This window comes from Zingiber officinale, chromosome 2A (genome assembly GCF_018446385.1).
Source record: "Zingiber officinale cultivar Zhangliang chromosome 2A, Zo_v1.1, whole genome shotgun sequence".
In the NCBI taxonomy this organism is placed as follows: domain Eukaryota; kingdom Viridiplantae; phylum Streptophyta; class Magnoliopsida; order Zingiberales; family Zingiberaceae; genus Zingiber; species Zingiber officinale.
Genome location: NC_055988.1, coordinates 126885782 through 126909256, shown reverse-complemented (window position 1 = coordinate 126909256; position 23475 = coordinate 126885782). Strand labels below are relative to the sequence as shown.

General features: G+C 35.5%; 1 protein-coding gene across 2 annotated transcripts; it reads right to left on the bottom strand.

Annotated features, from left to right (window-relative positions):
• Positions 1 to 512: 512 nt before the first annotated feature.
• LOC122042248 (two-component response regulator ORR21-like) lies at positions 513 to 22737 on the bottom strand. 2 transcript variants are annotated; one of them, XM_042602264.1, is made up of 6 exons: positions 22162 to 22737; positions 19215 to 19367; positions 18730 to 19128; positions 18487 to 18563; positions 14943 to 16371; positions 513 to 858 (listed from the first exon to the last, which is right to left on the bottom strand). In XM_042602264.1, the coding sequence occupies exons 1-5, from the start codon at positions 22313 to 22315 to the stop codon at positions 14959 to 14961; spliced, it is 2196 nt and encodes a 731-aa protein (XP_042458198.1). In that variant the 5' UTR covers positions 22316 to 22737; the 3' UTR covers positions 513 to 858; positions 14943 to 14958. The 2 variants fall into 2 exon arrangements, with proteins under 2 accessions (XP_042458198.1, XP_042458199.1); XM_042602265.1 differs by having other exon boundaries at positions 14953 to 16371.
• Between the last annotated feature and the right edge of the window lie 738 nt (positions 22738 to 23475).

Genomic DNA, 23475 nt, shown 5'->3' with positions numbered 1-23475 from the left:
ATTTATGAATAATTTATAAATAAATAAATTTATTAAATTATATTAAATTTAATTATTAAAAATAATATATATGAAAAATATTTATTAACAATTATATAAATTTTTTATGTTCATTCCAAATCTAATATGTTAAAAAAAAGAAGAAATAGTTAATTTATATAAAATTTAATTGTCAAAAATATGTATATGAAAAATATTTATGAATAATTATATAAATTTTTTATATTATTTCCAAATCTAGTATTTATAATATGTTTAAAAATAATATAAACAAAATAATGTTGCAAACAAATCTCACCTTCTTGCTTTTTCTTGGTATCTATGATCTAAAATTGTGCTACATCGGTTAGTAATACTACTCACCATTCGATGAGGAACCAAGTTAGCTTTTCAATAGATCATTGATATCAGTATGGAACAGCCGAAGTGGCTGCGGTATGACAAATGCACAACATTGGAGTATCAACCATTTGTGAATTTCAACCATTTACGATTGACCGCGGCCGAGACGCTGAGAATAAAAGGATCATAATTTACACTAAACTTTCACGCCTTTAACCAGTAAGTACATGACTGCCGAACACATCCCAAACTGATACACCACATCGTTTTGCAAAGAAAAAAAAAACAAAGAAAAGAGAATAAAAAATAACCATTATTTGCTTGATGAGCTGAAAGAAATAACTACTGCCATAACTGAGGCTTGTTGCTAGAGCACCCCAATTACTTCCCATAGCTGCATTGCTGACCTGGGAAAAAAAAGGAATCCCATGAAACTTTTCATTTCACTGAAGAGAGGATGAGTACTGACTCTAGTAATCTGCTTGGTCAATAAAAATCGGCCATCCAAGCATCTACCTGCATCGTAAAGTAACTGTTTAAACATCTTGTCGAATGGTAAAGCTTCTACCATGTGACATAAACTAACATAGATTGGGCAAAGCACAAGAAATATCAAAATTTGTTGTATATGTTAGTATCAGCTAGCTGGAATTGGCATATTGCATCATGTCATTCTATCAATATGGGCACCATCACAATCACAAAAATGCTAATAATTAGTATATCGATTACAATTATGTGTGGTGTGAAGGAAATTAATGGAATTTTGAAAGTTAAGGTTAATTTCTTCTAATAACCTTTAGGTTGTGCCTGCATGATGGGAAAATGCCCAAACGAAGACTTTCATTTTAAAGGACCCTGTTCCAGAAACTCCATTTCATGGCCCTACGAAAGGCTAATCCCAAATTCGTCCTGAAAATAGTATTTTTTATCAAAACAATTGCTGTTCAAAATTCTGTACAATAATGTTTTGTTTAAACCATTGGTCAGGGAATACTTTAGCTATTCTATTTGTTAAATAAGGAGTTACGAAAAATAGGGGAAAAGGGTCAATATCTGGGCATTTTTAAACATGATGGCCCTTGTTTGGACATTCGCCCCCATACAAAGCAGGTGTGATTTCTTAGTCATTGATAAGGTATTTAGGGTTTTGTTGATAACATGAAATGAAGAAAAATTATTTTCTCCAAGACACAATGCTACGGATTAATATATAGCATTGGTATAGTTTGCATCTGATTGTAATTTTTATTTTAAAGAATGTAGAATCTATTATTTATATATTACATGATATAGCAAACTATCTAGTGTAGTTGTAAAAGGGCATTGTCCTGTTCAAGTAAGGTCGTGAGGGGCGCTTAGGGTGAGCATAATCACCTTTTGATACAAAAGGGCATTGTCAAATAAGTTATGACTTCACAAATTGAGCACGTCAGATCAAGAATGACCAACTTTAGCCAATCACCCAAAAAGGGCCAATGCAATAAAACTGTGGCAGGATAATGCAAAATAGTCTACATGCATTCCAATGACAAACTATTACAGCAAGCAATCATTCATAATGTGCCATCTAGACTATACCTAAATGACCCATCTAAGGTAATCACAAAGTACAAGGACCAAAACATACTCCCAAATGTCACACCTATTCAGCATAACAATCAAGAAATGGAACCGCCCAATTGAGCCCAGTGCTTTTCAATAATGAGCAACAGCCACAAGAGGTGGTCTTGGCAGCAAACCATGTGGGGTTTAGGAAGTAAGACTCTGAAGTTAGTGTTCCTCCTTTGTTTATCTTGGTATTTCACTTTTAAACCTAGTTGTCCCTCTCAGTAACAGGCAGCAATTTGGTGTGTTAGACAGTGAATGCCACCTTGGAGAGTTCTCAGAGACAGTGAACTTTAGCTAGAGGTAGGATCCTCTCCCCTTTTCCTAGTAGTGTTTATGTCAAATTGGGTTCAAACCAAAGGCTTTGGAGATGAGGACAAAATGAAGAAGATGTTTAACTTGTGTCGGCTTGTAAAGTAGTGCTGGCCTATATCAAGAGATTGTTTGATGGGACGTTGCCCTAAGAATGTGAAATTGTAATGTGTTGTCCAGTGAGAATAAGTGTGTTGTAATGTTGAATCCATGTGGCATGTTGTGCCACCTACAAAATTACTTTGGAGTGAAAGCATTCCTGATGTGGTTGTGGTGTGTGGTGCCCTTGATTGTATTTGTTGTACATATTGTTGGGACTAAAGAAGTGAAAGGAGAAAGGTTTATGTCGAGTTCAAGTGGGGAGGTCATGAGTAAGTCATAACCTGACTGAGGACCTCCTTTACCTTATTGCTTCTTTGCACGAGTTGCTTTATATCAATATTTTTGGATCCTTCATTAATGGTTCTTTGTCATGTTTATCAATTAGCTGTCATGCCTAGGTATTTCATAGATGCATTCTAAGAGCAATTGTTTTTCGTCTTGCTGATGTGCTACTTCTATTGACATTACATTTGAGGTAAGCATGCACTAAAATAGAGTATTGTTATTATACTTGCAGTGCATGGACCATGAGATGAGCAAGGGCAGGGCACATTTGTGTATTGAGATGGTTTTGTCTGATTAGCTCTTAGCCAAAAGATTACAGGAGCCTTATGGGCAATGAGATCTGGTCAATGACGGTTAGGTCCTATTAGTACCTAGCTACAGATCACAAGACCATAAAAACATTATTGGTTTGGGAAGGTCAAAATCCTGCACCTAGCTGGAGATTACAAGATCATTGTGGGTTTGTGAACGTTGTGTATGCTACAGACGTCATTTTAGGTCAAATTAGCCATTTGTATGTTCTAAGCATGAGATATTGACTTGCAAAACTTGTTGGGTTTGCTAGAGTTCAACTTGTAGGAATTGATATATTTGAGATATTACATTGCATTTCCCTTGTATGTTTTATAACTGTCCATCTTGTTCTTTTGTTTCCTATCGGAGGTTCTCCTATCTTATTTTTTTGTTTTCTAGCTTTTGTTGAAGTCTTATATTTATAGTTTCCTCCATACCAACCTGAGGAGAGTGGTAGGTGTTGGTGCAAGTTGCATTAATAATATGGTTTTGATATATGACAAATAGGTTAAAGTTAGATGTGTTGTTTGTCTAACATTTCTACCAAGTGTGCAGGAGTTGACGGGTTTGAAGGACCTGACAACAGGCTGAAATCTATCTAGGTCCACGGGACCCGATAGCTGGTGAGAAGTCTAGATAGGTCCGTCGGGCCCGATATCTGGCGGGAAGTCCGGTTGGATCGGCGGGATCTGACAACCGACCGAAATCCAGTTAGGTCTCCGGGCATGACAACTGGCGGGAAAACCTGGTGGGTCAGAGGCAAGTCAAGTGACTCCAAGTGGTAAGTGAAGATAAACAACTCGAGGAGAAATCCAGTGAGGACGCGTTCCCCGTTGAGGGAACTGTAGGTGTCGGTCCAGCTTAGGTCCATTTGGAAAACCTAAGTTGAGACCTTGACTAAATCCTGGTCTCGGAGAGACAGGATTTAATTACTACTCATATTTTATTATGTTGTGCTAACTCTGTTTTGCAGGATAAATATTTTTTCTATTGCCTGGACAGACCTTTTCTCGCAGGGAGGAAATTGCCGGAGAAAAGGAGTCCGGGCACCTAGAAAGGATCCGAGCGCCAAGAGCAGTCGCGCCCAAGCGAGTGCCGCAGGCACCCGAGCGGTCCGGGCGCCTGTCGCTCGGAGTCGGTCCAGGCGCCCGGACTCGAAAAATCGTCCACAAGCTGATGTGGAGCGCGCTGATTGCCCAAGCCACGTGGTCCAGGCGCCCAAAGGGGTTCCATGCGCTCGGAATGGAAGGCCTTCGACGAGGAGCTTCAGAACAACAACTGCTACAACTTTCACTCTTGCTCGGTGCTCCGAAAAAGATCCTGCGGCGCTGTGACGCTCCTCCAACAACTGGCGATCAAGATTTTCTCACTTTCTTTGTTGTCGGTAATTTTCAGATATAGTTCCTGTACTCAATTTGTAATCATCCGAACTGTTAGTGAATTGTCTAACGAAAGCACTCGTCGAGTGCGGGTCTTGGAGTAGGAGTCGTCGAAGGCTCCGAACCAAGTAAAACCAACTTGTGTTAACGCTTGGCTTCTCTATCTTCTTTTATTCTTCCATTGTGTACTGTTTTAATTCGCTATCGATTTTCGACGATCGTTATTCCCCCCCCCCCCCCCCCCCCCCTAGCGTCTTTTTGATCCTACAAGTAGTATCAGAGCAGGTATCGCTCTGAATTGGTGCAATTACCAATCAGGCAAGGGGTAATTTTTTTCTTTCCTCTCTCTTTCGATTTTTGAGTTTTTTCAATATAATCCAAACTGGTACAATTACCTTTTTGGATAATTTTTTTTCCCGTTGCAAACTACTCTAAATTGGTACAACACCAATCGAGTCTTAATATTTTTTTCTTTCTTCTCCCACACTACTAATCCAAGACCTAGTCTTGGGACTTCTTTTCTTTTTCCTCTTTTGTGTGCAAGGTTAATGGCCCAAAACGAAGGATACAGTACCGTACGTCCTCCTCTCTTTAACGATGACGACTTCCCATATTGGAAGAAACGGATGGAGGTGTACCTGAAGACTGACTTCGACCAATAGTTTAGTGCCACCAAAGAATACAAGGCACTCGTCAACAACGCTGGAATTCCAATGGACTCGGAAAATTGGAATTCGGAAATGAAGAAGAAGGCTCAGATCAACTTCAAGGCTCTCAACATAATCTAGTGCGGATAAACAAAGGAGAAGCTAAACCGTGTCAGCCCACACAAAAACACGAAGGAGCTGTGGGACAAACTCATCGAACTACACGAGGGAACCAATGACGCAAAGGTAACAAAAAGGGATCTATTTTTAAATAAACTATTTAACATAAAAATGCAGGAAGGAGAATCTGCGAGTCAACTACATACGAGGATAAAGGGCATCCTCAACGGGCTCCATATAATCGGCCATCAAATGGAGAACCGAAATTTGATAAGGTATGCTCTAAACACGTTTCCTTGAAATGCACTGTGGGCATCCATCGTGGATGCTTACAAAATTTCGAGAAACTTATCTAAATTAAAACTAGATGAGTTGTTTTGTGAACTTGAACTCCATGAATAGACTAACTCAAAGCAGGTCGAGAAAGGTATTACACTTTTTGCCCTCAAAAGAAGCTAAACACAAGAACAAACTAGAGCCAGAATCTAAATCTGACTCAGAAGACGAAGAAAAACAACTCATGAACATGGTCAGAAAAATGTTCACAAGAAGAAAGAACAATTTCTCGAAGGACCTACAAAAGGTAATCAAGTCAAATGACACGAAGGCAAAGATCACATGCTACGGATGTAACAAGAAAGGACACTACAAGCACGAGTGTCCAAAGATGAAAGACAGCAAACCCAAAACAGCCAAAAAGAAAAAAGCACTCAAAACAACGTGGGATGAATCATCCTCAGAAGAATTGGATGCCGAATATCAGAAGCAACACAACTACCTCGCACTAATCGCAACTGGACCGGAATCAGAAAGCAAGTCGGAATAAGATGACGAGTCTGAATATGAATCAAGCCACGAGTCTGCACTCGTTTTCGAAGGTTCGAACGAGGTATCTTCTATCTTAACCTCCAAATTTTTTAGAATAATTGCATGTTTAAATAATAAATTAATTAAACATGAAAAACAAACTGAACCACTTCTTGAGGAAAATTAACGTCTCAAGGAACAGATTGAAAATAGAAACCCAAATCAAGATATAAAACTTGAAGAGGAAAACACAAATTTAAAAAGTGAAAATAATAAACTTAAAGGATTATTAGAAACTTTCACCGCTAGATCAAAAAATTTGGATTTAATTCTTAAAACTCAAAAGGCTGTATACAATAAGTTCGGGCTCGGATACAAGTCCAGTTCAACAAACAAAACTTTTATATCACTCATAAGACAAAATAAGAAACAAACTAAAGCCTGAGTTTCGAAAGCGTATCTAACCATGTAAGTAGAACTCAATCAATTTTATGTACCTAAAAATGAAATTTATTATCTAAAACCAAATCTAACTAAACCTATTAATTCAAACCAAACCAAAATAAACCTTCAAATCTAAATTCCAAACTAAAGAATGAAATAAAATCAAATCGTAAAATGAAGTCAAACAATACAAACTCAAATAAATTTGAATCAAATAAAAGGCTAATTTAAATTACCATTATGTTTATTATAACTACAAAAATAATCAACATAAACCTAACTAAACCTAAAAGTTCAATAATTTAGGGGAGACTTCAAATTAGTTGGCACCTCCAAAATAATAGTTTACCCGACTGGATAATTAGGATTAGGTTAAAAAGGGACAAAAGTTTAACTTGAAAAATAACACTGAGAAGTTTTAGATGATAGTAGGTTAGGGAAGCTCTGACTATGCATGTTTAGGAAAATATGGCTTCGACCAAGTGCATTTGGCTTAATGGAACTAACTGAAGTTACCCCTTATCAATCCTTGCTTGTTAGACCAAAGTTTTGTTATTAAGTTTAGTAGATAGGACTATTTGGAAAACCTCAAAGGCGTGGTTGCTCTAATGATGTCCAGATGACTCACCACAGCTTAGAAGTTTATCCAAAAATGTCTGTTTGTTGAACGCAAACTAAACTTGAATCTAACACAAGTTTAAACCAAATCCTGAAATTCAACTTAAACTCATCTCACGAATTATAGGATCCCTTTATGTGAAAAGTTAGACTGGTGAGATGAATAAGGATAAACTAAATTAAATCTAAATAATTAATCTGAAATTAAATAATTAATTCCTTAAAAATTTGCAAATAATCATAAAGATATTGCTTATGCTTGAAAAATCTTAGATTAAGGTAGAGGATATTTATTTGGATTATCTTTAAATTCTAAGAAAATTATTTACTTATGTTTTCTAAAAAATTTCCTATTTCTTTAGTGAACCAAAATTTATTTTGGACTTAGCCTAGATTAAATCCATAAAAAGCATGATCCTATAGATCTACGAATTGAGTATCTCACAAACACACTAGATTTACCTTGATTGTGTATTTATAAACATAGAATGGTGTGAGATGCGTAGGCATTTTGCCTATACTTCAGATGCTTATATCAGTGCATCAACATAAGTCTTGGTGAAAAATACAACAGTATATTGATCAAGTCAAGTAATCCTTTTTTTTTAGCAAATATCTAACTGGACATAAATACTTGACTCGACTAACCAGGTAATCTTCTGGTAGTCAGTTAGTAACCAAGAGTTAAACAGTTAAGGATCAATAGTAGATGAGTATGTTTAACTAAGCTTTTATTGCTACTATTCTTAAAATTAATTAGTTTCCTATCCTAATCTTTGCATTAATCAATTACTGACTCAAATTAATTTTCAAATTAATTAATTAAGAATTAGTTTATTAATTAATCCTTTAAATTAATTTAGTTAACCATTAATTAATTCTTAATTTATGTCTTTCTTAAACTTTAATTAACTCTTAAAGCAACTTCTTAAGTTACTCAATTTTCAAATTAATTAACCTTTAACTTAACTTTTTAAACTCAATTAATTCTTAACTTAATTTTAAATAGTTTATTAAATAACTCAATTATTTTTTAATTAAATTATTAATTTTTAACTTAACCTTAACTTAACTTAGTTTTTATTAATTAATTTTAAACAACTTCATTTTTCAACTTACTTAATTTTCGTAGCAACTTAATTTAACTAATCTGCAACTCAAATTAATTTCTCAATTAATCCTCAATTTAAAACTTAACTCAAAATAACTCTCAAACTTAAAAAATTTCTCAATACTCAACTTAAATTAATTAACTGTTAATTAATCCTTAAATTCAATTATTTTTTAATTCTTGACTAGAATTATTTTTAACTTAATTAATCTTTAATTAATTCTTAAATTAACCTCTAAACTTAATAAATCCCTAAATTAATCAATTTGTCACTTAAATCAATTTATTAACTTAGTCAAATTTAATTTCTTAATTTGCTCAATTTTCAAACTAATTAATCTTTAACTTAATTAATTTTGTCATTATTTTTTAACTTAAATAAATCATTAAACTTAACTCAATCCCTAATTAATTAATTAATAATAATAACAACATGCACAGGAGCCCCAAAACCAGGGGTTGGCGCCCCTGGTATCAGGATCCAGGCGCCCGGACAGGGTCCGGGCGCTCCACTCCGCCGCCCCCTCTAGGCGCCCAAACTGGGTCCGGGCACTCGGAATGTCCTATAAAAGGGCAGTAGGGGGCGCTCCCTCTTCCTACACCTTTCCCTTTTCTCTTCTTGCAAAAGCCCCTCATCGGACTTTACTGCAAAAATAAAGAAAAGGGAAAAAGAAATATTTCTTCGGTTCTTACACCATCGTTGCGGATCAACTGAGGCCGTCAGTTCTATTATAACCATTAACGATGCCTCGGTAATTTCTTTTCTTCTAAACTTTATTTTGCTTGTTTTATTTGCTTTAGCATTTTATTATTAGGATGTTTTTGTTAACTAGGAAACGATCACATCCTGGTGCTGGCCCCTCAACCGCTAGTACAGGCCCTAGGTTTCCCACTGATAAACTTAGGATTAGATTTTCTTCTACTATCTATGTTCCCCTACTTTCTAGATATCTAGATAGGCACTTTTTCATGCGATCATGCATTTTCGCTGTAGAGGTCATTGACTATTATAGTTTACAGTGTTTAGTTTATTGTTCTAGTTCAGTAAATATAGGTCTATGTGCTGAATTGTACAACAACTTAGTTAGAGTCGATGATCTTACCTACACCACTAGGGTCGCCGGTACGAATATTACACTATTCCCCACTATTATTCGGGACTTTTTGGGATTGCGTCCATCTGCATGTCCCTTCTAGTGCTACCCTTCTCGGGATCCACCATTTGGTGATCCCTACTCGCATATTACGCTCGATACGATCTATTCGTATTTTTTTAGGGTCAGCGTGTATCGACTGTGACCCTATTTAGATCAGTCATCCTAAGAGTCTAGGACTATGCCCTTTATAGGATCCTAGTCATATGCATTTTGCCCCTAACCATTCGCGACATAGCGATGATGCGTCCTTTTCATTTATTTCTCCTTTATGCATTGTGTCATAGGTTAGATATAGACATTAGTTTGCACATATTTCATACCATCCTCTATTTAGCTGGTATTGCCACTAGTCGGCGGGTCCATATACCCTATTGCCACATTTTGACCGCCTACATAGCCTCATTGGATCTTGATGTCAAGTGATGTCAGAACCCTAAATGAGTTTGATATGGTAGGTGTTAGGAACTTCTCCTTAGGAGGTGTACATATAGATGATGAGGATGTCTTGTCTTGGAGGAGAGAGGCCCAGCACCAGCCCGACCCAGCCGCTTAGCCTCCACTTGATCCAGCCGCCCAGCCCCAGGCTGATCTCTTTGAGGTACCGGCACCTCCAATCCGTCATACATTAAACGACCGAGTTACTAGACTTTAGGGGTCCGTGACAAGTCTTCGCCAGGAGGTCTCCGATCTTCGATAGGAGAGCCAGACTCGTTATACTGAGTTGATAGATTTATTACACTCCTGGGGTTCCGACCCATCTTCCTCGTCTTCGCATACTGCTATTATGTTGCCTTTTGCTTGTTTGTTGTTTCATATTGACTTGATGTGACTTTACCTTTACTTCAGTTACTAGTATTCAGTTTCCCTTTAGCTACTTTCACTTTAGTTATTTGACTTGTTGCTTATTACATAATGCTTGATCTTCCTATGTTATCAGATTAGGGGAAGGATTTATTTAGACAATTTAAAAATAATTTTATTTTTTTCCTTCCACTTTAAACATCTTTCTTACTTTGAAAATTTTCCTTGTTTTGTTAGAAAGTACTTTAAAAAATTAGTCTTAAGAAGTTATTTCTTTAAAAGTACTTTGAATTTTTCTTTGCAATTACTTTGGAAATAATTTCCTAGAAAAGTATTAAAGCATTGGAAATTACTTTTATAATCTTCCTTAGAAAAGTGTTTTTGGAAATCACTTTGAAATTGTTACTTAGGAAATTTTGTTTAAAATTTTTATGACAAAGTTACTTTGAAAATTTTTCAAACTTTAAGAAATTTACTTAGAAAATAGTCATTTTTCAAACTTAAAGAAGTTTACTTAGAAAATAGTTTTTGCAAAAGTTTTACTGCTCTTAAAAATAATTCCTTAGAAGGCTTTTTACTTCATTTGAAAATCTTTATTCGAAAATTTTCTTTGAAAACTATTTACTTCAAAATTATTTTTTCAACGATTTACTTTGGGAAAAAAATATCACTTAAGAATTTTATTTTCTTTTTTCTTTAAAAAATTTGACTTCGAAATTTCTTTTGAAAATAGATTACTCAACCATTGTAAAACAATTTCCTTGAAGATCTTTTCAAAAGTCTTACTTGCCAAAAATTTTACTTGAAAATTTTACTGTTTACTTAGAAAATTCTTGAAAAGGTTTACTCAAAGATTTTTGACAAAAGTTTTCTTAGAAAAATTTACTTAGAAATTTTTGAAGTTTTCTCGGACTTTACTTACAAATTATTTTGAAAAAGAGCCTTGAAAAATTTTTTTCGTAAAAACATTTATTCCTCCCTCAAATGAACCTGAGTTTTTACCTTTGTCAAAAATATTATTTGAAGTATTTATTGTGCTAAACCTTTATGCATTTATTTTTTGATGTATGTCAAAGGGGGAGGATAGTGGGGTTAGGTTAGAAAAATCAACTCACTTTAAACAATCCATGCTTAATGCTTGCTTTATTATTTTATTACATTTTTTGTCTAACTTTAACCCCGATTGTCATTACATCAAAAGGGGAAAATTATTAGTACAAGTTGTATTAATAATCTGATTTTGATGTATGACAAATAGGTTAAAGTTAGATATGTTGTCTGTCTAACTTTTCTACCAAGTGTGCAGAAATTGACTGGTCTGAAGGACCTGACACCAGGCTAAAATCCAGCTAGGTCCGTATGACCAGATAGCTGATGGAAAATCTAGATAGGTCCGTGAGGCCCGATATCTGGTGGGACTTCCGGTTGGGTCCGTGGGACCTCACAACCGACTGAACTCCAGTTGGGTCTGCAGACCTGACAACTGGCGGGAAAACCTGGTAGGTCAGAGGCAAGTCAAGTGACTGCAAGTGATAAGTAAAAGTAAGCAACTGGAGGAGAAATCCAGTGAGGATGCGTTCCTCGTTGAGGGAACTATAGGCGTCGGTCCAGCTTAGGTCCATTTGGAAAACCTAAGCTGAGACCTTGACTAGATCCTGGTCTCAAGGAGATAGGATCTAATTACTACTCATATTTTATTATGTTGTGGTAACTCTGTTTTGTAGGGTAAATGTTTTTTCTATTGCCTGGACTAACCTTTTCTTGCAGAGAGGAAATTGCTAAAGAAAAGGAGTCCGAGCGCCCATAAGGAGTCCGGGCGCCCAAAAAAGGATATGAGCGCCCGGAGCAGTCGCGCCCAGGCGAGTGCGGCAGGCACCCAGGTAGTCCGGGCGCCCAGACTTGAAAAATCATCCACAAACTGATGTGGAGCGCGTCGATTTGCCGAGCCACATGGTTCAGGCGCCCAGAGGGGTTCCAAACACCCAGAATGGACCTATTTAAAGACCTTCGACTAGGAACTTCAGAACAACAACTGCTACGACTTTTACTCTTGCTCGGTGCTCCGAAAAAGCTCCTGCGATGCTATGACGCTCCTCCGACAACCGACGATCAAGATTTCTCACTCTTTGTTGTCGGTAATTTTCATATATAGTTCATGTACTCAATTTGTAATCATTTGAACTGTTAGTGAATTGTCCAACGAAAACACTCGTCGAGTGCGGGCTTTGGAGTAGGAGTCGTCGAAGACTCCGAACCAAGTAAAACCAACTTGTATTAGTGCTTGGCTTCTCTATCTTCTTTTCTTCTTTTATTCTTCCGTTGCGTACCTGTTTTAATTCGCTATCGATTTTCAACGATCGCTATTCACCTCCCTCCTCTAGTGTCTTTTCGATCCTACAATAGGGGCATCAAGAAGAGGCATAAGGTGTATTTCTGTTGTTGGTCTCAGACATCACTACTATTGGACTTGGAATTTTGAGTGGCATTTTGAACTTTCCAATAGTTTGTTGCATAGTTATTTTTCTTGTGGTTTGTTTTGTTTATCATGAGATGTGGTATATTATAATTTTTTTTGATAATCCAAGTGTCTGGGCGAATCCTGGAGGTAGACGGTCTTCCCCCTGGTTCGCCTACCAGGTAAATCTAGAACACAACTTATGTATTCAGAGACTAACCTCCAAAATATTCATCCCTAGTGGGATTCGAACTATGGTTCTCTTGCTTATTTGTCCCTAGTGAGGGCTATATTATAATTTTATTGTTTTATGGATTTGTGTATAGTTAATATTATGCTTTCTACTTCTATCAAAACTTGAGATATTGATATGGAACTACTGTTATTGTGACTATAATCATTGCTCGTGTTTTTCAGATAAGTGGTGAATGTTGTCTAACATCTCTACAGCATATGAATCAATGGCGAGCAAAGGGTTGTGCCAATGGAACTATTATACAGATATCCTTCCTACCTGTGGAAAGGTCTCACTCGGGGAGTGACATTATAACTTATATACCATCAGTCATTGTACAGTTATAGATGTAGTGATGCATGGATAAAGATAAGATACGAAGATTAGAGAGACAAAAAATAACAATAAGTGGAAAGAAAATAAACTTGAAAATGTATAGTGGTCAAACACTATTACCAAATTTTTCTCTCCTATAAATCATTTTAAAGACCACTAAATTGGACATAAACCAACACCAATCCTTTCCAGATCGATGATTATAACTGAGGCACAACTAATTTCCATGAGTTATTCATGTCCAGATCAAGGATTCTGATCCATTTTCTATAACAGATGTTTCTCAATCCCATGTCACCGAATAGTAAACACCTAACAATAAAATACAGAATTTCCCAATTTGACCATCAAGTAGTTTATGGAAATAGCAATCAAACTTTGAACTGAAATGAAAGCATAAAGGTACTTCCATTTTTTTTTTTGTTCCTATTCAAAAAATCAAAAACAGCCATTCTAAAAAGACATAAATCAATAAATCAATTATCCAAAGCAAAACAAAGCATATATGGCACAAAATGACAAGTGCAATTTAAATATTTAAATTAATGCTCTCAATGGTTGAGATACTTTGATTCATGATAATCAGATGATATTAAAGTATTGTAGTTTACTGATGATGCTAATCAGAATAACTCAAAAGAAAATTAAGTTGAGCACTAATTTGCTCACAAAAAGGAATATTACCAGTGAAACTAATAGGCATTACATTCCAATACTCATTTTCATAAAATCATCAAATCCATGTGAAATTGCACTTTTGGAAGGAGTTGACATTGATCAAATAATGCATGCACAAATTGGCTACAGGTATGTGTTGCTTGTAAGTCTAGTTGGGATCAAGGCAAATGTATTTTTCTTGTTGCACTAGGAAACACAGAAACATAAGATTATTTGATCTTTAGTCCACTTCACTTGTGTAACACCAATACCATTGGTCATCAAACTATATAAAAGTAGGTAAGTTTCCAAATTCCAAGAGCTTTTAACTAATGCTCTTATCATTTATTTTTTCATATTTCCTTTGCTTCACCATCGTTCTTGATGTAAGATCTCTAGTCATGGATTTTTTTACAGTTCATTCATACTTACAATGTTTTAGAGCAAAATGTTCCCCCACACATTCTAGTGTATATTCATTACTGAGATTATACTACTACTTCCATTGTCAATTCTTCCATATTGCTAGACAATAAAATCAGTTAGGGAATGGCTGTTCCTGATTTCTTTCACCTACCTACTCTATGGAACAAGCACTGTATGAAGTATGGGTTGTAAGAACAAAATTTTGTGCCCTATATCTTATAGAATGATTAGATCATGCAAGAGATAGTATAAGCTATATGAACTTGTTTGATGGGCATTAAAAAGGAGTCAAAAGAATCACAAAATAACTCCATTAGTAGCATAGGATAACATGAAGGAAAATGTTTTCTAGTCAAGCTAGACTCAGCCATGGTTCATATTCATGATGAAGTGGTGACTTTTTGATGGGCTTAAGCTACTAAATATAAACTAATTAATTAATCACGAATTAATGCATCGAATTGTGAGAATCAAACTCAGGGTAAATCATCCTGCACATTTGAAATGCATCTCAAGATTTCTTAATTTATGCTTAGTGAAGGAATAAGAAATTCCCATCTCACATATTGTAATTCCTGGGTGGAAAAGCACTAATGCCTTTTATAAATGACCAGTGAAATGCCCATCTTACATTGGAAAAAAAAACTTATCATTTTGTATTAAGCTTGAGATTTTCATTGGTCAATAACATATGAGCAAAACAAAAGGATCCATCAATTAGGCAACATAAAGAATGGAAGCCCATAAGACGGACCTATATTAACATACTAACACCAGTCACAAAATGAGAGAATTCCAGTACTTACTGAAACATACATGAAATCATTTGTAACTTCTAGAGGCACATGGTCCATTTTGAAGTTCCCTATAAATATCTTGATTTAATATGTTTGCATCCTCTCCGGAGTAAGTGATGCAGTCAGTCAATTCACTTGTGAGTGATTCAATGTCATCCACAGCAAAACGGCTTGGGAGGTAAGTACTTTTACTAACAAAATCATGATTATTCCCTTGCCCTTTGTCTAACAGTTTCCTTGACACTGCATCCGTGACTTGAAAATTGCAAGAGTCATGCACAACACAAGATGACCCATTAGACTGACCAATCATGATCTCAGGATTATTCAGCTGCCAACTAGCATTGCTACCTGTGCTAGAATAAATGTCCAAAGTGTTTGTGTCTGGAACTGAATAGACTAGCGTAGCCAAACTATGAAAGTGTCTGTCTATGATTTGTTCCATGCTGGATGTTACAGCATTTGATTTTGGCATTCGATTGTAATTAATGTGGGAGCTATCTTTGTTCAGAATCATGCCGTGATTCACATAGACATCTTTCTCTGTCTTCAATGTGTGTGCAGGCTGTGATGGAACTATCAGGGAATTCTGATTGACAGGAAAAGAATTGTAATCACCTTGAGAATTGTTTATTTGTTGAGAAGGGATTACCACAGAACCATTATTTATAAACCCAGGGTTATTCCCTACTGAAATGCTGATCAATGACTGAGAAGGAAGTGTGGTTGATCTCAAATTTGTAAAATTATTATTCTCTATCTTCAAGCTGGTTGACGATTGAGGAGAAACTACAACAGAATCTTCAACCAGTGGAGTAGCATCACTTCCTGCTTGGTAACTACCTGAGGATTCAGAAGGGACTAAAACAGAGTCCTGGTTAAAAAGCGTAGTATTCACCTGAAGTTGAAAATTGTTAGATGGTTTTGTTTGGGAAACTAAACAAGATGGTTGCACGTTCACTGCCTGATTGGACTCTGATGGTGCAGTCTGTGAATGTGGTTGTGCCAACTTTGTCATGTGTAACGTATTGTTCTGAGAAGCATTCAAACCTCCAATATTGCTAGAAGAGGTCACGACACCAAGGCTATTCCAGGACCAAACTGGAAAAGAAGATAATGCCTGACCTTTCAACAAAGGTTGACCAAATGTTATTCCACGCTCGAAACTAACACAATTTTTCCCTTGAATTGGAACTTGTTGAACTACTGGCTGGTCTATTGATGGAATGGATAAGCTACAAGATGGATGTCCTAAGAGCTCATCTTGCAAGGCAGACAGAGTTTCTGGAGGAATTTGACCAGAAACTGCTAGAGTTTGGAAATCAAATCTTCCCAACTGATCCACTTTTGCATTTGAAGGAGCTCCGCATAAAGTATTAGTGAGACCATTTTGGTGGTGAGCTACTCCACTTAATCTCTTTAGGTAAAGTCTGAATTTCTGCGCAATTAAGAATTCTCAGAGATATGATTTGTTAATTTATACAATTCCACTTCAGCAAAGTAAGAAAATAGTATTTTACATGTTTCAAAATCATTCATCAGAAACTCTATGTTAGGACAAAGAAACCCACGATCTAAGATGGAGTGATGCAATACCCAGGAGATCATTTTAAAAGCCAACAGTTCATTCTCAATGATAAATTCACAACTGCAACATGAAAGATATAACTCAAGTGAATATTTTTTGCAAATGCTGCCTCTGAAGAGATGAAAGTAAAAGTAAAAGTAAAAGTTTTTGAAGGGTAGGTGTAAAAGTTCCTCAAATAGAAATAAATAGATGAAATTTGTCACAACAACATTTGAACAGCTTAATCCTATTGTTTCCCTTCGTTAGTTTGTCATTGGTAGTTTGAGAAATTTATAAGAATATTTTGTTTAATGCTTCAACATGAAACTTCATCTGCATTTAAATTTGAGACATCATTAGTTTTAACATGTTCAATATAGTAATTCATAGGACCTTTAATAGTTTAAACATTAAGGGGGTGTTTGGTTTAGGGTAATAGGAGTGGGGAATGGGAATGGGAATCATTGATTCCCATTGTTAATGTTTGGATTATAGGAATATGAATACAAATAAGGGAATGAATCCTTGAAATTGGATAATGACTCATTCCCATGTACCTCCCCTTCAATGAGCCATTACCCTATTTTTATCAATCAAAATATTCCCTTATTCCAAAAATACCCTTGACTTTAAACTAAAATTTTCTCCATTAATATCAAATATCAAAATATATTTATTTATTTTTTCTTTCATATCACTTATCTCTCCTTATTCTCTCTCATTATATTTTCTCTCTCATCATAGTTTCTCTCTCATCATTTTATCACACACTTTCTCTCTCCTTAATTTCTCCTATCACACTCTCTTTCCTCTTTTTTTTTCTCATTACACTTTCTCTCTCATCATACTTTCTCTCTCCTCAATCTCTCCCATCGCACTCTCTTCCTTCTTTTGTTCTTCATCACACTTTCTCTCTCATCACACTTTCTCTCTCCTCAATCTCTCCCATCACACTCTCTTTTCTCTTTTTTCTCATCACACTTTCTCTCTCCTCAATCTTTCTCTCTCCTCAATCTCTCTTATCATACTTACTCCTTTTTTCCTCAACCCTTTTTTCCTTAACACACTTTCTCTCTCATCATATTTTCTCTCTCCTCAATCTCTCCCATCATATTCACTGTTCTCTTTTTCTCTCACCATACTTTCTCTCTCCTCAATCTCTCTCATCACACTCTCTCTCCTCATTTTTTCTCACTATATTTTCTCTCTCTTCATCCTCTCCTATCATACTTTCTCTCACATCATATCTTCTCTCATCACACTTTCTCTCTCTTCATTCTTTCTTATCACACTTTCTTTCTCATAATACTTTCTCTCTCATCATTCTCTTTCATCATATTTTTCTCTCACATTCATCTTTCTCTCACATCTAATTTTTTTTCTTATTTTCCTTTAAGGGTAAAAAAGGAAACTTTGATTTATTCCGATAGAAGATATACAACTAACCAAACATTGCTTTTAAGAGTGATATCCATGCTCATACCCATTCCCATTCCACAATACAATGATTCCCATTCCGATTCCTATTCCTAGGAAAGAACCAAACGTAATATTCAGTGCATTTCTGTCTTCACATTTCTGCAGATGATGTACAGAAAATAAAACCTCCAGACACCGCAGCAATACATAGTAGTTCTAAAATCATAATCAAGAATGAGAAAGAAGACTATGATGTTTACTCAAGGGAAATAACGGTCTAAAATTCTAAATTTGGCTTTTAAAATACAAAGTGATATCACAAAGTAGTTTTTGATTCATAAGAAAATTAAGGTACAAGAGAAGTCAGGAACAATCTGACATTAATGGTGCAATCTGGATAACCAAAGTTAAGCTGGTAAAAAGGGAAGGAAATCTGTGGAGATTCCAGTTTCTCAAAATATAGTAACAAGAAGCTGTGTGTCCAAATTGCTTAGGGCGAAATTATAGAACAAACTTGCAGTAATCAAACATTGAACAAATAAAAATCATAAGTAGCTCAAATCAAACCTGCAAATGGCTAGCAACATTTTCTCTTGTTAAACCAGGAACGTTCATCAATTCCAGGATTCTCTTGGGCACAGCCTCTGCATTATCCAAAATTCAGGAAATTATAGTAATTCAATAAAATTACTGAATCAAGTTTATATATAGTTTGATATGTGTCAAAGTTTGTATTAACAAAACATATAACTCGCACTAGGCAAAGCCATTTGTTTATCTTAATAACATAAGAGTTGAGAATGTTCATACTGTCTATTCCTAGTTGGTTCACTGCATTGACAAATTGCTGATGGAGCTCAACTGACCACACTACACGTGCTTTTTTAGATGAAGATGGATCTACGCTGTCTAGTTCACCATCATCATCTTCTTTAGCATCTCTTTTTTTTTTCTGATATTTCCATGAGTTGTCCCTTCCATCATTCACTGTGGAAGCATAGTCAGAATCATCAGTGACATTTCTGTTGAGTTCACTTTCTTCCACACTACCCGAATGTTCAATATCTTTGTTGTCAAGCCATTTTCTTCTAACAACATGCTGCCATATGTTTTGTAGCTCTTCCATACGGACAGGCTTGGATAAGAAATCACAGGCCCCATGACTTACTCCTTTCATCACAACATTGAACCTTGTATCACCAGACATCACTGCAAATTCATGAATAAATTAAATAACTGTATCCCAACTATTTTGTGCAGATATGAAAAATTCAAATGTCAGAGAAGTTACTTACTGATAACAGGAAGGTCCATTTCAAGACCAACTAATTCAAGTAGCCTGAATCCATCCATGTCAGGCATATGGACGTCACTAATTATCAGATCAAAAACGCCCTTGTTCTCCCTTAGAAGTGATAAAGCTCTTGTAGCCTCAGCACAAGTTGTAACTACAGAATTAAAAGATCCAAAGTCATCTTGAAGATTAAAAAACTATAAATAGGTGAGATGACAAAAGATTTTTTGTTATGATTCATGTGATGACTATTCATGCAGCTACAGTATACTATTATTGTTGTCACAAATTTGTGTAAAAAATTAAATAAAAAAGGGAACCAGGATTGCCTCTATTAAGTGCTGTGCAAAAATAAATTTGAAACGTTGCCTCTCCTAAACCATTAATCCTTACGTGAAGGCAAGTGGGCAAGTAAGTAAATGAAACATGAGAACTCATAATTTAATAATGAGATGTAGAAAAACAAGTCTGTAGCAGTCCATTTTGGCTGTCTTTTCAAAGAGAAATCACTCTGTTTCTCTCATCTTAGAAAGACACACTGAATGTGCTTAATGGAAAAAATTATAAGATTGTGGTACAAATCACCATATTGTATAAATCAGAGTTATTGAACTCTTAAGAAATAATGCACAGAGGTTGAAATGCAAAGATAAATGTGTTGAGTTACTCAAAAGGACTGACAATTATCTGTACCTCTACTAGATGATAAAATAAGAGAAAATAGGTTGAAATGATATGAAATATAGACATATTCAAATACAATCAGTAAATCTATTAAAGTTAGGATGCTCCAGCCCATTAGTCCAACATGATCATGTGTAGTGGTCCATTATGTCTAAAAGATGAAACTTCAACACCGCACAAGTCTAACATTACTAAAGAAAAAAAAGAGTGGAATTTTCTAGGCAAATTAAAACTATGATGCTTGAATTTTTCATCTTCCCCTCCACATCAGTTTTGGATATCAACACTCAAATACCAATACTCTACCTTATAACTCTGTTGATCAGATGTAAAAGTTTCCAGAAACAACTATGTTCGAACTTGGAAACAAACCTATGTCAGATGCTTATATCCAAATCCGAGGAACAAAAATTAGAGCAAAGTTATTCACTCCACTTGAGCCCAAGATGAACTAACCTTAAGGCTAGAGAGTAAACCCAATACTCTGACCCCAAAGTATAGGCCAATGCAAAATTTCCAAGCCTATCAATTTCAGAATTTGCCACCTAATGTATATATTGCATTAGTAGTTTAGCTTATTTACATAAATCTAAGCTTTAAAACTACTTGCACATTGACTATTGCAGATGATATACAACCTGCATGAAGATTCCAAGTCTCTAGATTGCGTTTCCTATGAGAGATGGAAAGTGTCGAGGAAAGAAAAAGTATAGGAAAATACTACATTTATATGAAAAGAGAAGGAAATTTATACCTCATTCTTACTTCCTTGGAAGAAAGGTAACTAAGAGACACATTTTTTCACAGTTTTGTAGGAAGAAAGAAAGAGAGAAATGAAATTTATTTTATAAAAACACACAAAAAAAAAAGGTTAAAGATTCTTTTCTAATGTTAAAATTGGCAATATTTGAAAGTTATAGGAACTCTCCATCTAATGAAAGCCAATTCAGTCAAAATTGGTAAAAGTCTTCACTGATTGTTCTCATTCTTTTTTTCCGCCCAAAGAAACAAAGAGAAAGTCTTCTCCAGTTAGGAAAGTCAATTTGGTCAAAATTAAGAAAAGTCTTCTCCAGTTGTTCGCTTTCTTTTTTTTTTCTTTTTTTTTTCAAACAAGAAAAAGGGAAAGGACATATGGAGAAGTCTTTCCCTAGAACATTTTTCGGCACATGGTTCCGACCCCAAATTTTCAACTTAAAAAAAATTCAAATCTAATCGCGAAAACCCTATTCGAATTTTTTTTACCATAGTGAGCACCACAATTTAGTCCATGAAGAGGTCAAGAGTAGCCACTATGAAAATTTGCGCAAAATCTCTAAAGTCGACCTTGTTTATGATGTGGCAAGCTTATTTATGATAAAGACAAATTTTTAGAGTGCACAAGAACAATAATGCTAAGTGACAAAAGGTGATGAGGATGATCCACCACCTTAGTATGTCAAGCAGAGACGGATCTAAGATAGGGCTGGCTATCTTGGGCTCTAGTCCAGCCCAAAAAAATTTTACATAGATATTGTATAGCCTACAACTTGGCACCAAACAGCATTGACGTGTTCTTTCTCTCTCTCTTTTTCTTTTTGTTCATTTTATTTTGATGCTTAGCCCGCCCCTTCCACACCCAAAGCTCAACCCACCTCTAATTCCTGGATCCATGCCTGATGTCAAGAATGTTTGATTGAGAACAAAATGCTTTCTATAAGAAAACTCTAAGCACTCCTCCATGGTATTACCAGAACCTCATATTCCCTGTACACAGTACAGTATCATGTTTATAACACATCATTATGGATATAACCATCAAGGAACGCCCTTAAATTAAACAAAGTTCTAATGGCCTAATTGGGCACTTATTAAGAGCTGAAAAACCAAAGGTAAAATATTACAATATCTCGAAGCATTTTAATAATGTATTTTAAGATTCTTGATGGTCTAGAGTCATTTATTCTTAAAATAATTCAAAAATATATATGTTTCAGCGGAAGGAGTCTAGGCTGTCTAGAACAGCCGCCTCTCTGGAACTTTGGCGGAACAAAGAATGCATATCTTGCAAAGAATGCAAATACGCATATTATTAAGTTCAATCTATGTTATTGTTTATCACTCAATCAGCGAACGATAATTGAAAGTTGGGATTTTTAGTTCCCTACAAATTATTGAATCGTAAATAAGACATTGTCAGCGAACACCATAAACGATAAATGATACACGATAAAGACAATATAAGAGCAAGAATACACAGAGGAGCACAAATGATGGAAAGGACTCACCGTCATACTGGCAATTAAGAAGCATGCGCTTCACCACCGCTAAGCAGGTCAAGTCGTCGTCCACCAATAGGACCTTCATCCCCACCGGGAACTTATCCGAAATCATATCACTCTCCATCTTCTTTGAACTCGCGTAGCTGCTCCCCCCACTCATGTTCAACGCCGTCAATTCCGGGACTTCGACCCTCCGGCACTCCTCCCCCAATCTGAGCAGTCACACCTCAAGCTTCTCCAAATGGACCAAATTCCACTCCCAAGTCACCACTTTCCCTACGCCTCTCTGAATGAATCCCTATCTAACCTCCATCCCCTGCCCAACCTATCCAAGAACAGCAAGATCAGATAGCGTCGATCCGCCACCGCGAGAGGACGAGAAAAGTCAACGAGAAGTTCTCTCCGGACCAATCCAACGTTACGGCCCAACCGACGGAGAAACGTCGCGGAGACCCAAATCGCAGCTTCTCCGACCAATTGCAGCGCCTACCTCGATCCAACGATCGCCGGGACGGGGAGAGAGAAAAGGGGAAGCAAGAGAGAGAGGAAGACCCCAACAACTGTCTTTTTACGACCCTTCTACTTTTTCTTTTGGCAAATTCAATTTGCTCCTGTAATTTATTTTATTTTTATTTTATCACAACAATTTAAAATATTATTTTATAACATAATATATAAAAAAAAATGATATTCATCTAGAAAATTTATCTAGAAAATTATAAAAATAGATACATAAATAATGGGAACCATAAAAAGTGAAATAGTGGGTTCCATCATTTATGTGTCTATCCTTAAGAATTTTCTAGATGAATATCATAACTCATATATAAAATAAAAATTATATATCCACTATCTAGGCGCCTTTTAATAGTCCGTCTCCGTCAATTCGTCCCAAGATCAACACGGAATCTTTTAATAAATAAATAAATAAATAAATAAATATATATATATATATATATATATATATATATATATATATATATATATATATATATATATATATATAGGGAGATATGATTTATATAATAAGCCGACTAGTTGTATTTGAATAAAATTATTATTTAGTATCTTCTACAACTATACGTGTCCAAGTTTTAAAATTTTAAAAACATATAGACCTTTTCCATTATACTCCTATCATCTTTCCGCATTTAAAATTTTTTTACCAATTTAAAAATTTTTTATTTTTAATTTATACTATGGAATTCATATATGAAAGTATATATTTATTAAGGAGGTGAGCAGGTTAAAAAAAAATTTAAGAGGGTGTTTGGCTGAGCTTATAAACTCTAAAATAGCTTATAAACTATTTTAGAGAGT

Excerpts from the sequence above, each read along its gene's own strand:
- LOC122042248 (XM_042602264.1), bottom strand. The coding sequence starts at position 22,315 with ATGAGTGGGGGGAGCAGCTACGCGAGTTCAAAGAAGATGGAGAGTGAT. Across the intron at positions 19,368-22,161 it reads TCTTAATTGCCAGTATGACG|TTACAACTTGTGCTGAGGCT; the intron begins GTGAGTCCTTTC and ends TTAATTCTGTAG. Across the intron at positions 18,564-18,729 it reads GAACCAACTAGGAATAGACA|AGGCTGTGCCCAAGAGAATC; the intron begins GTATGAACATTC and ends TGGATAATGCAG.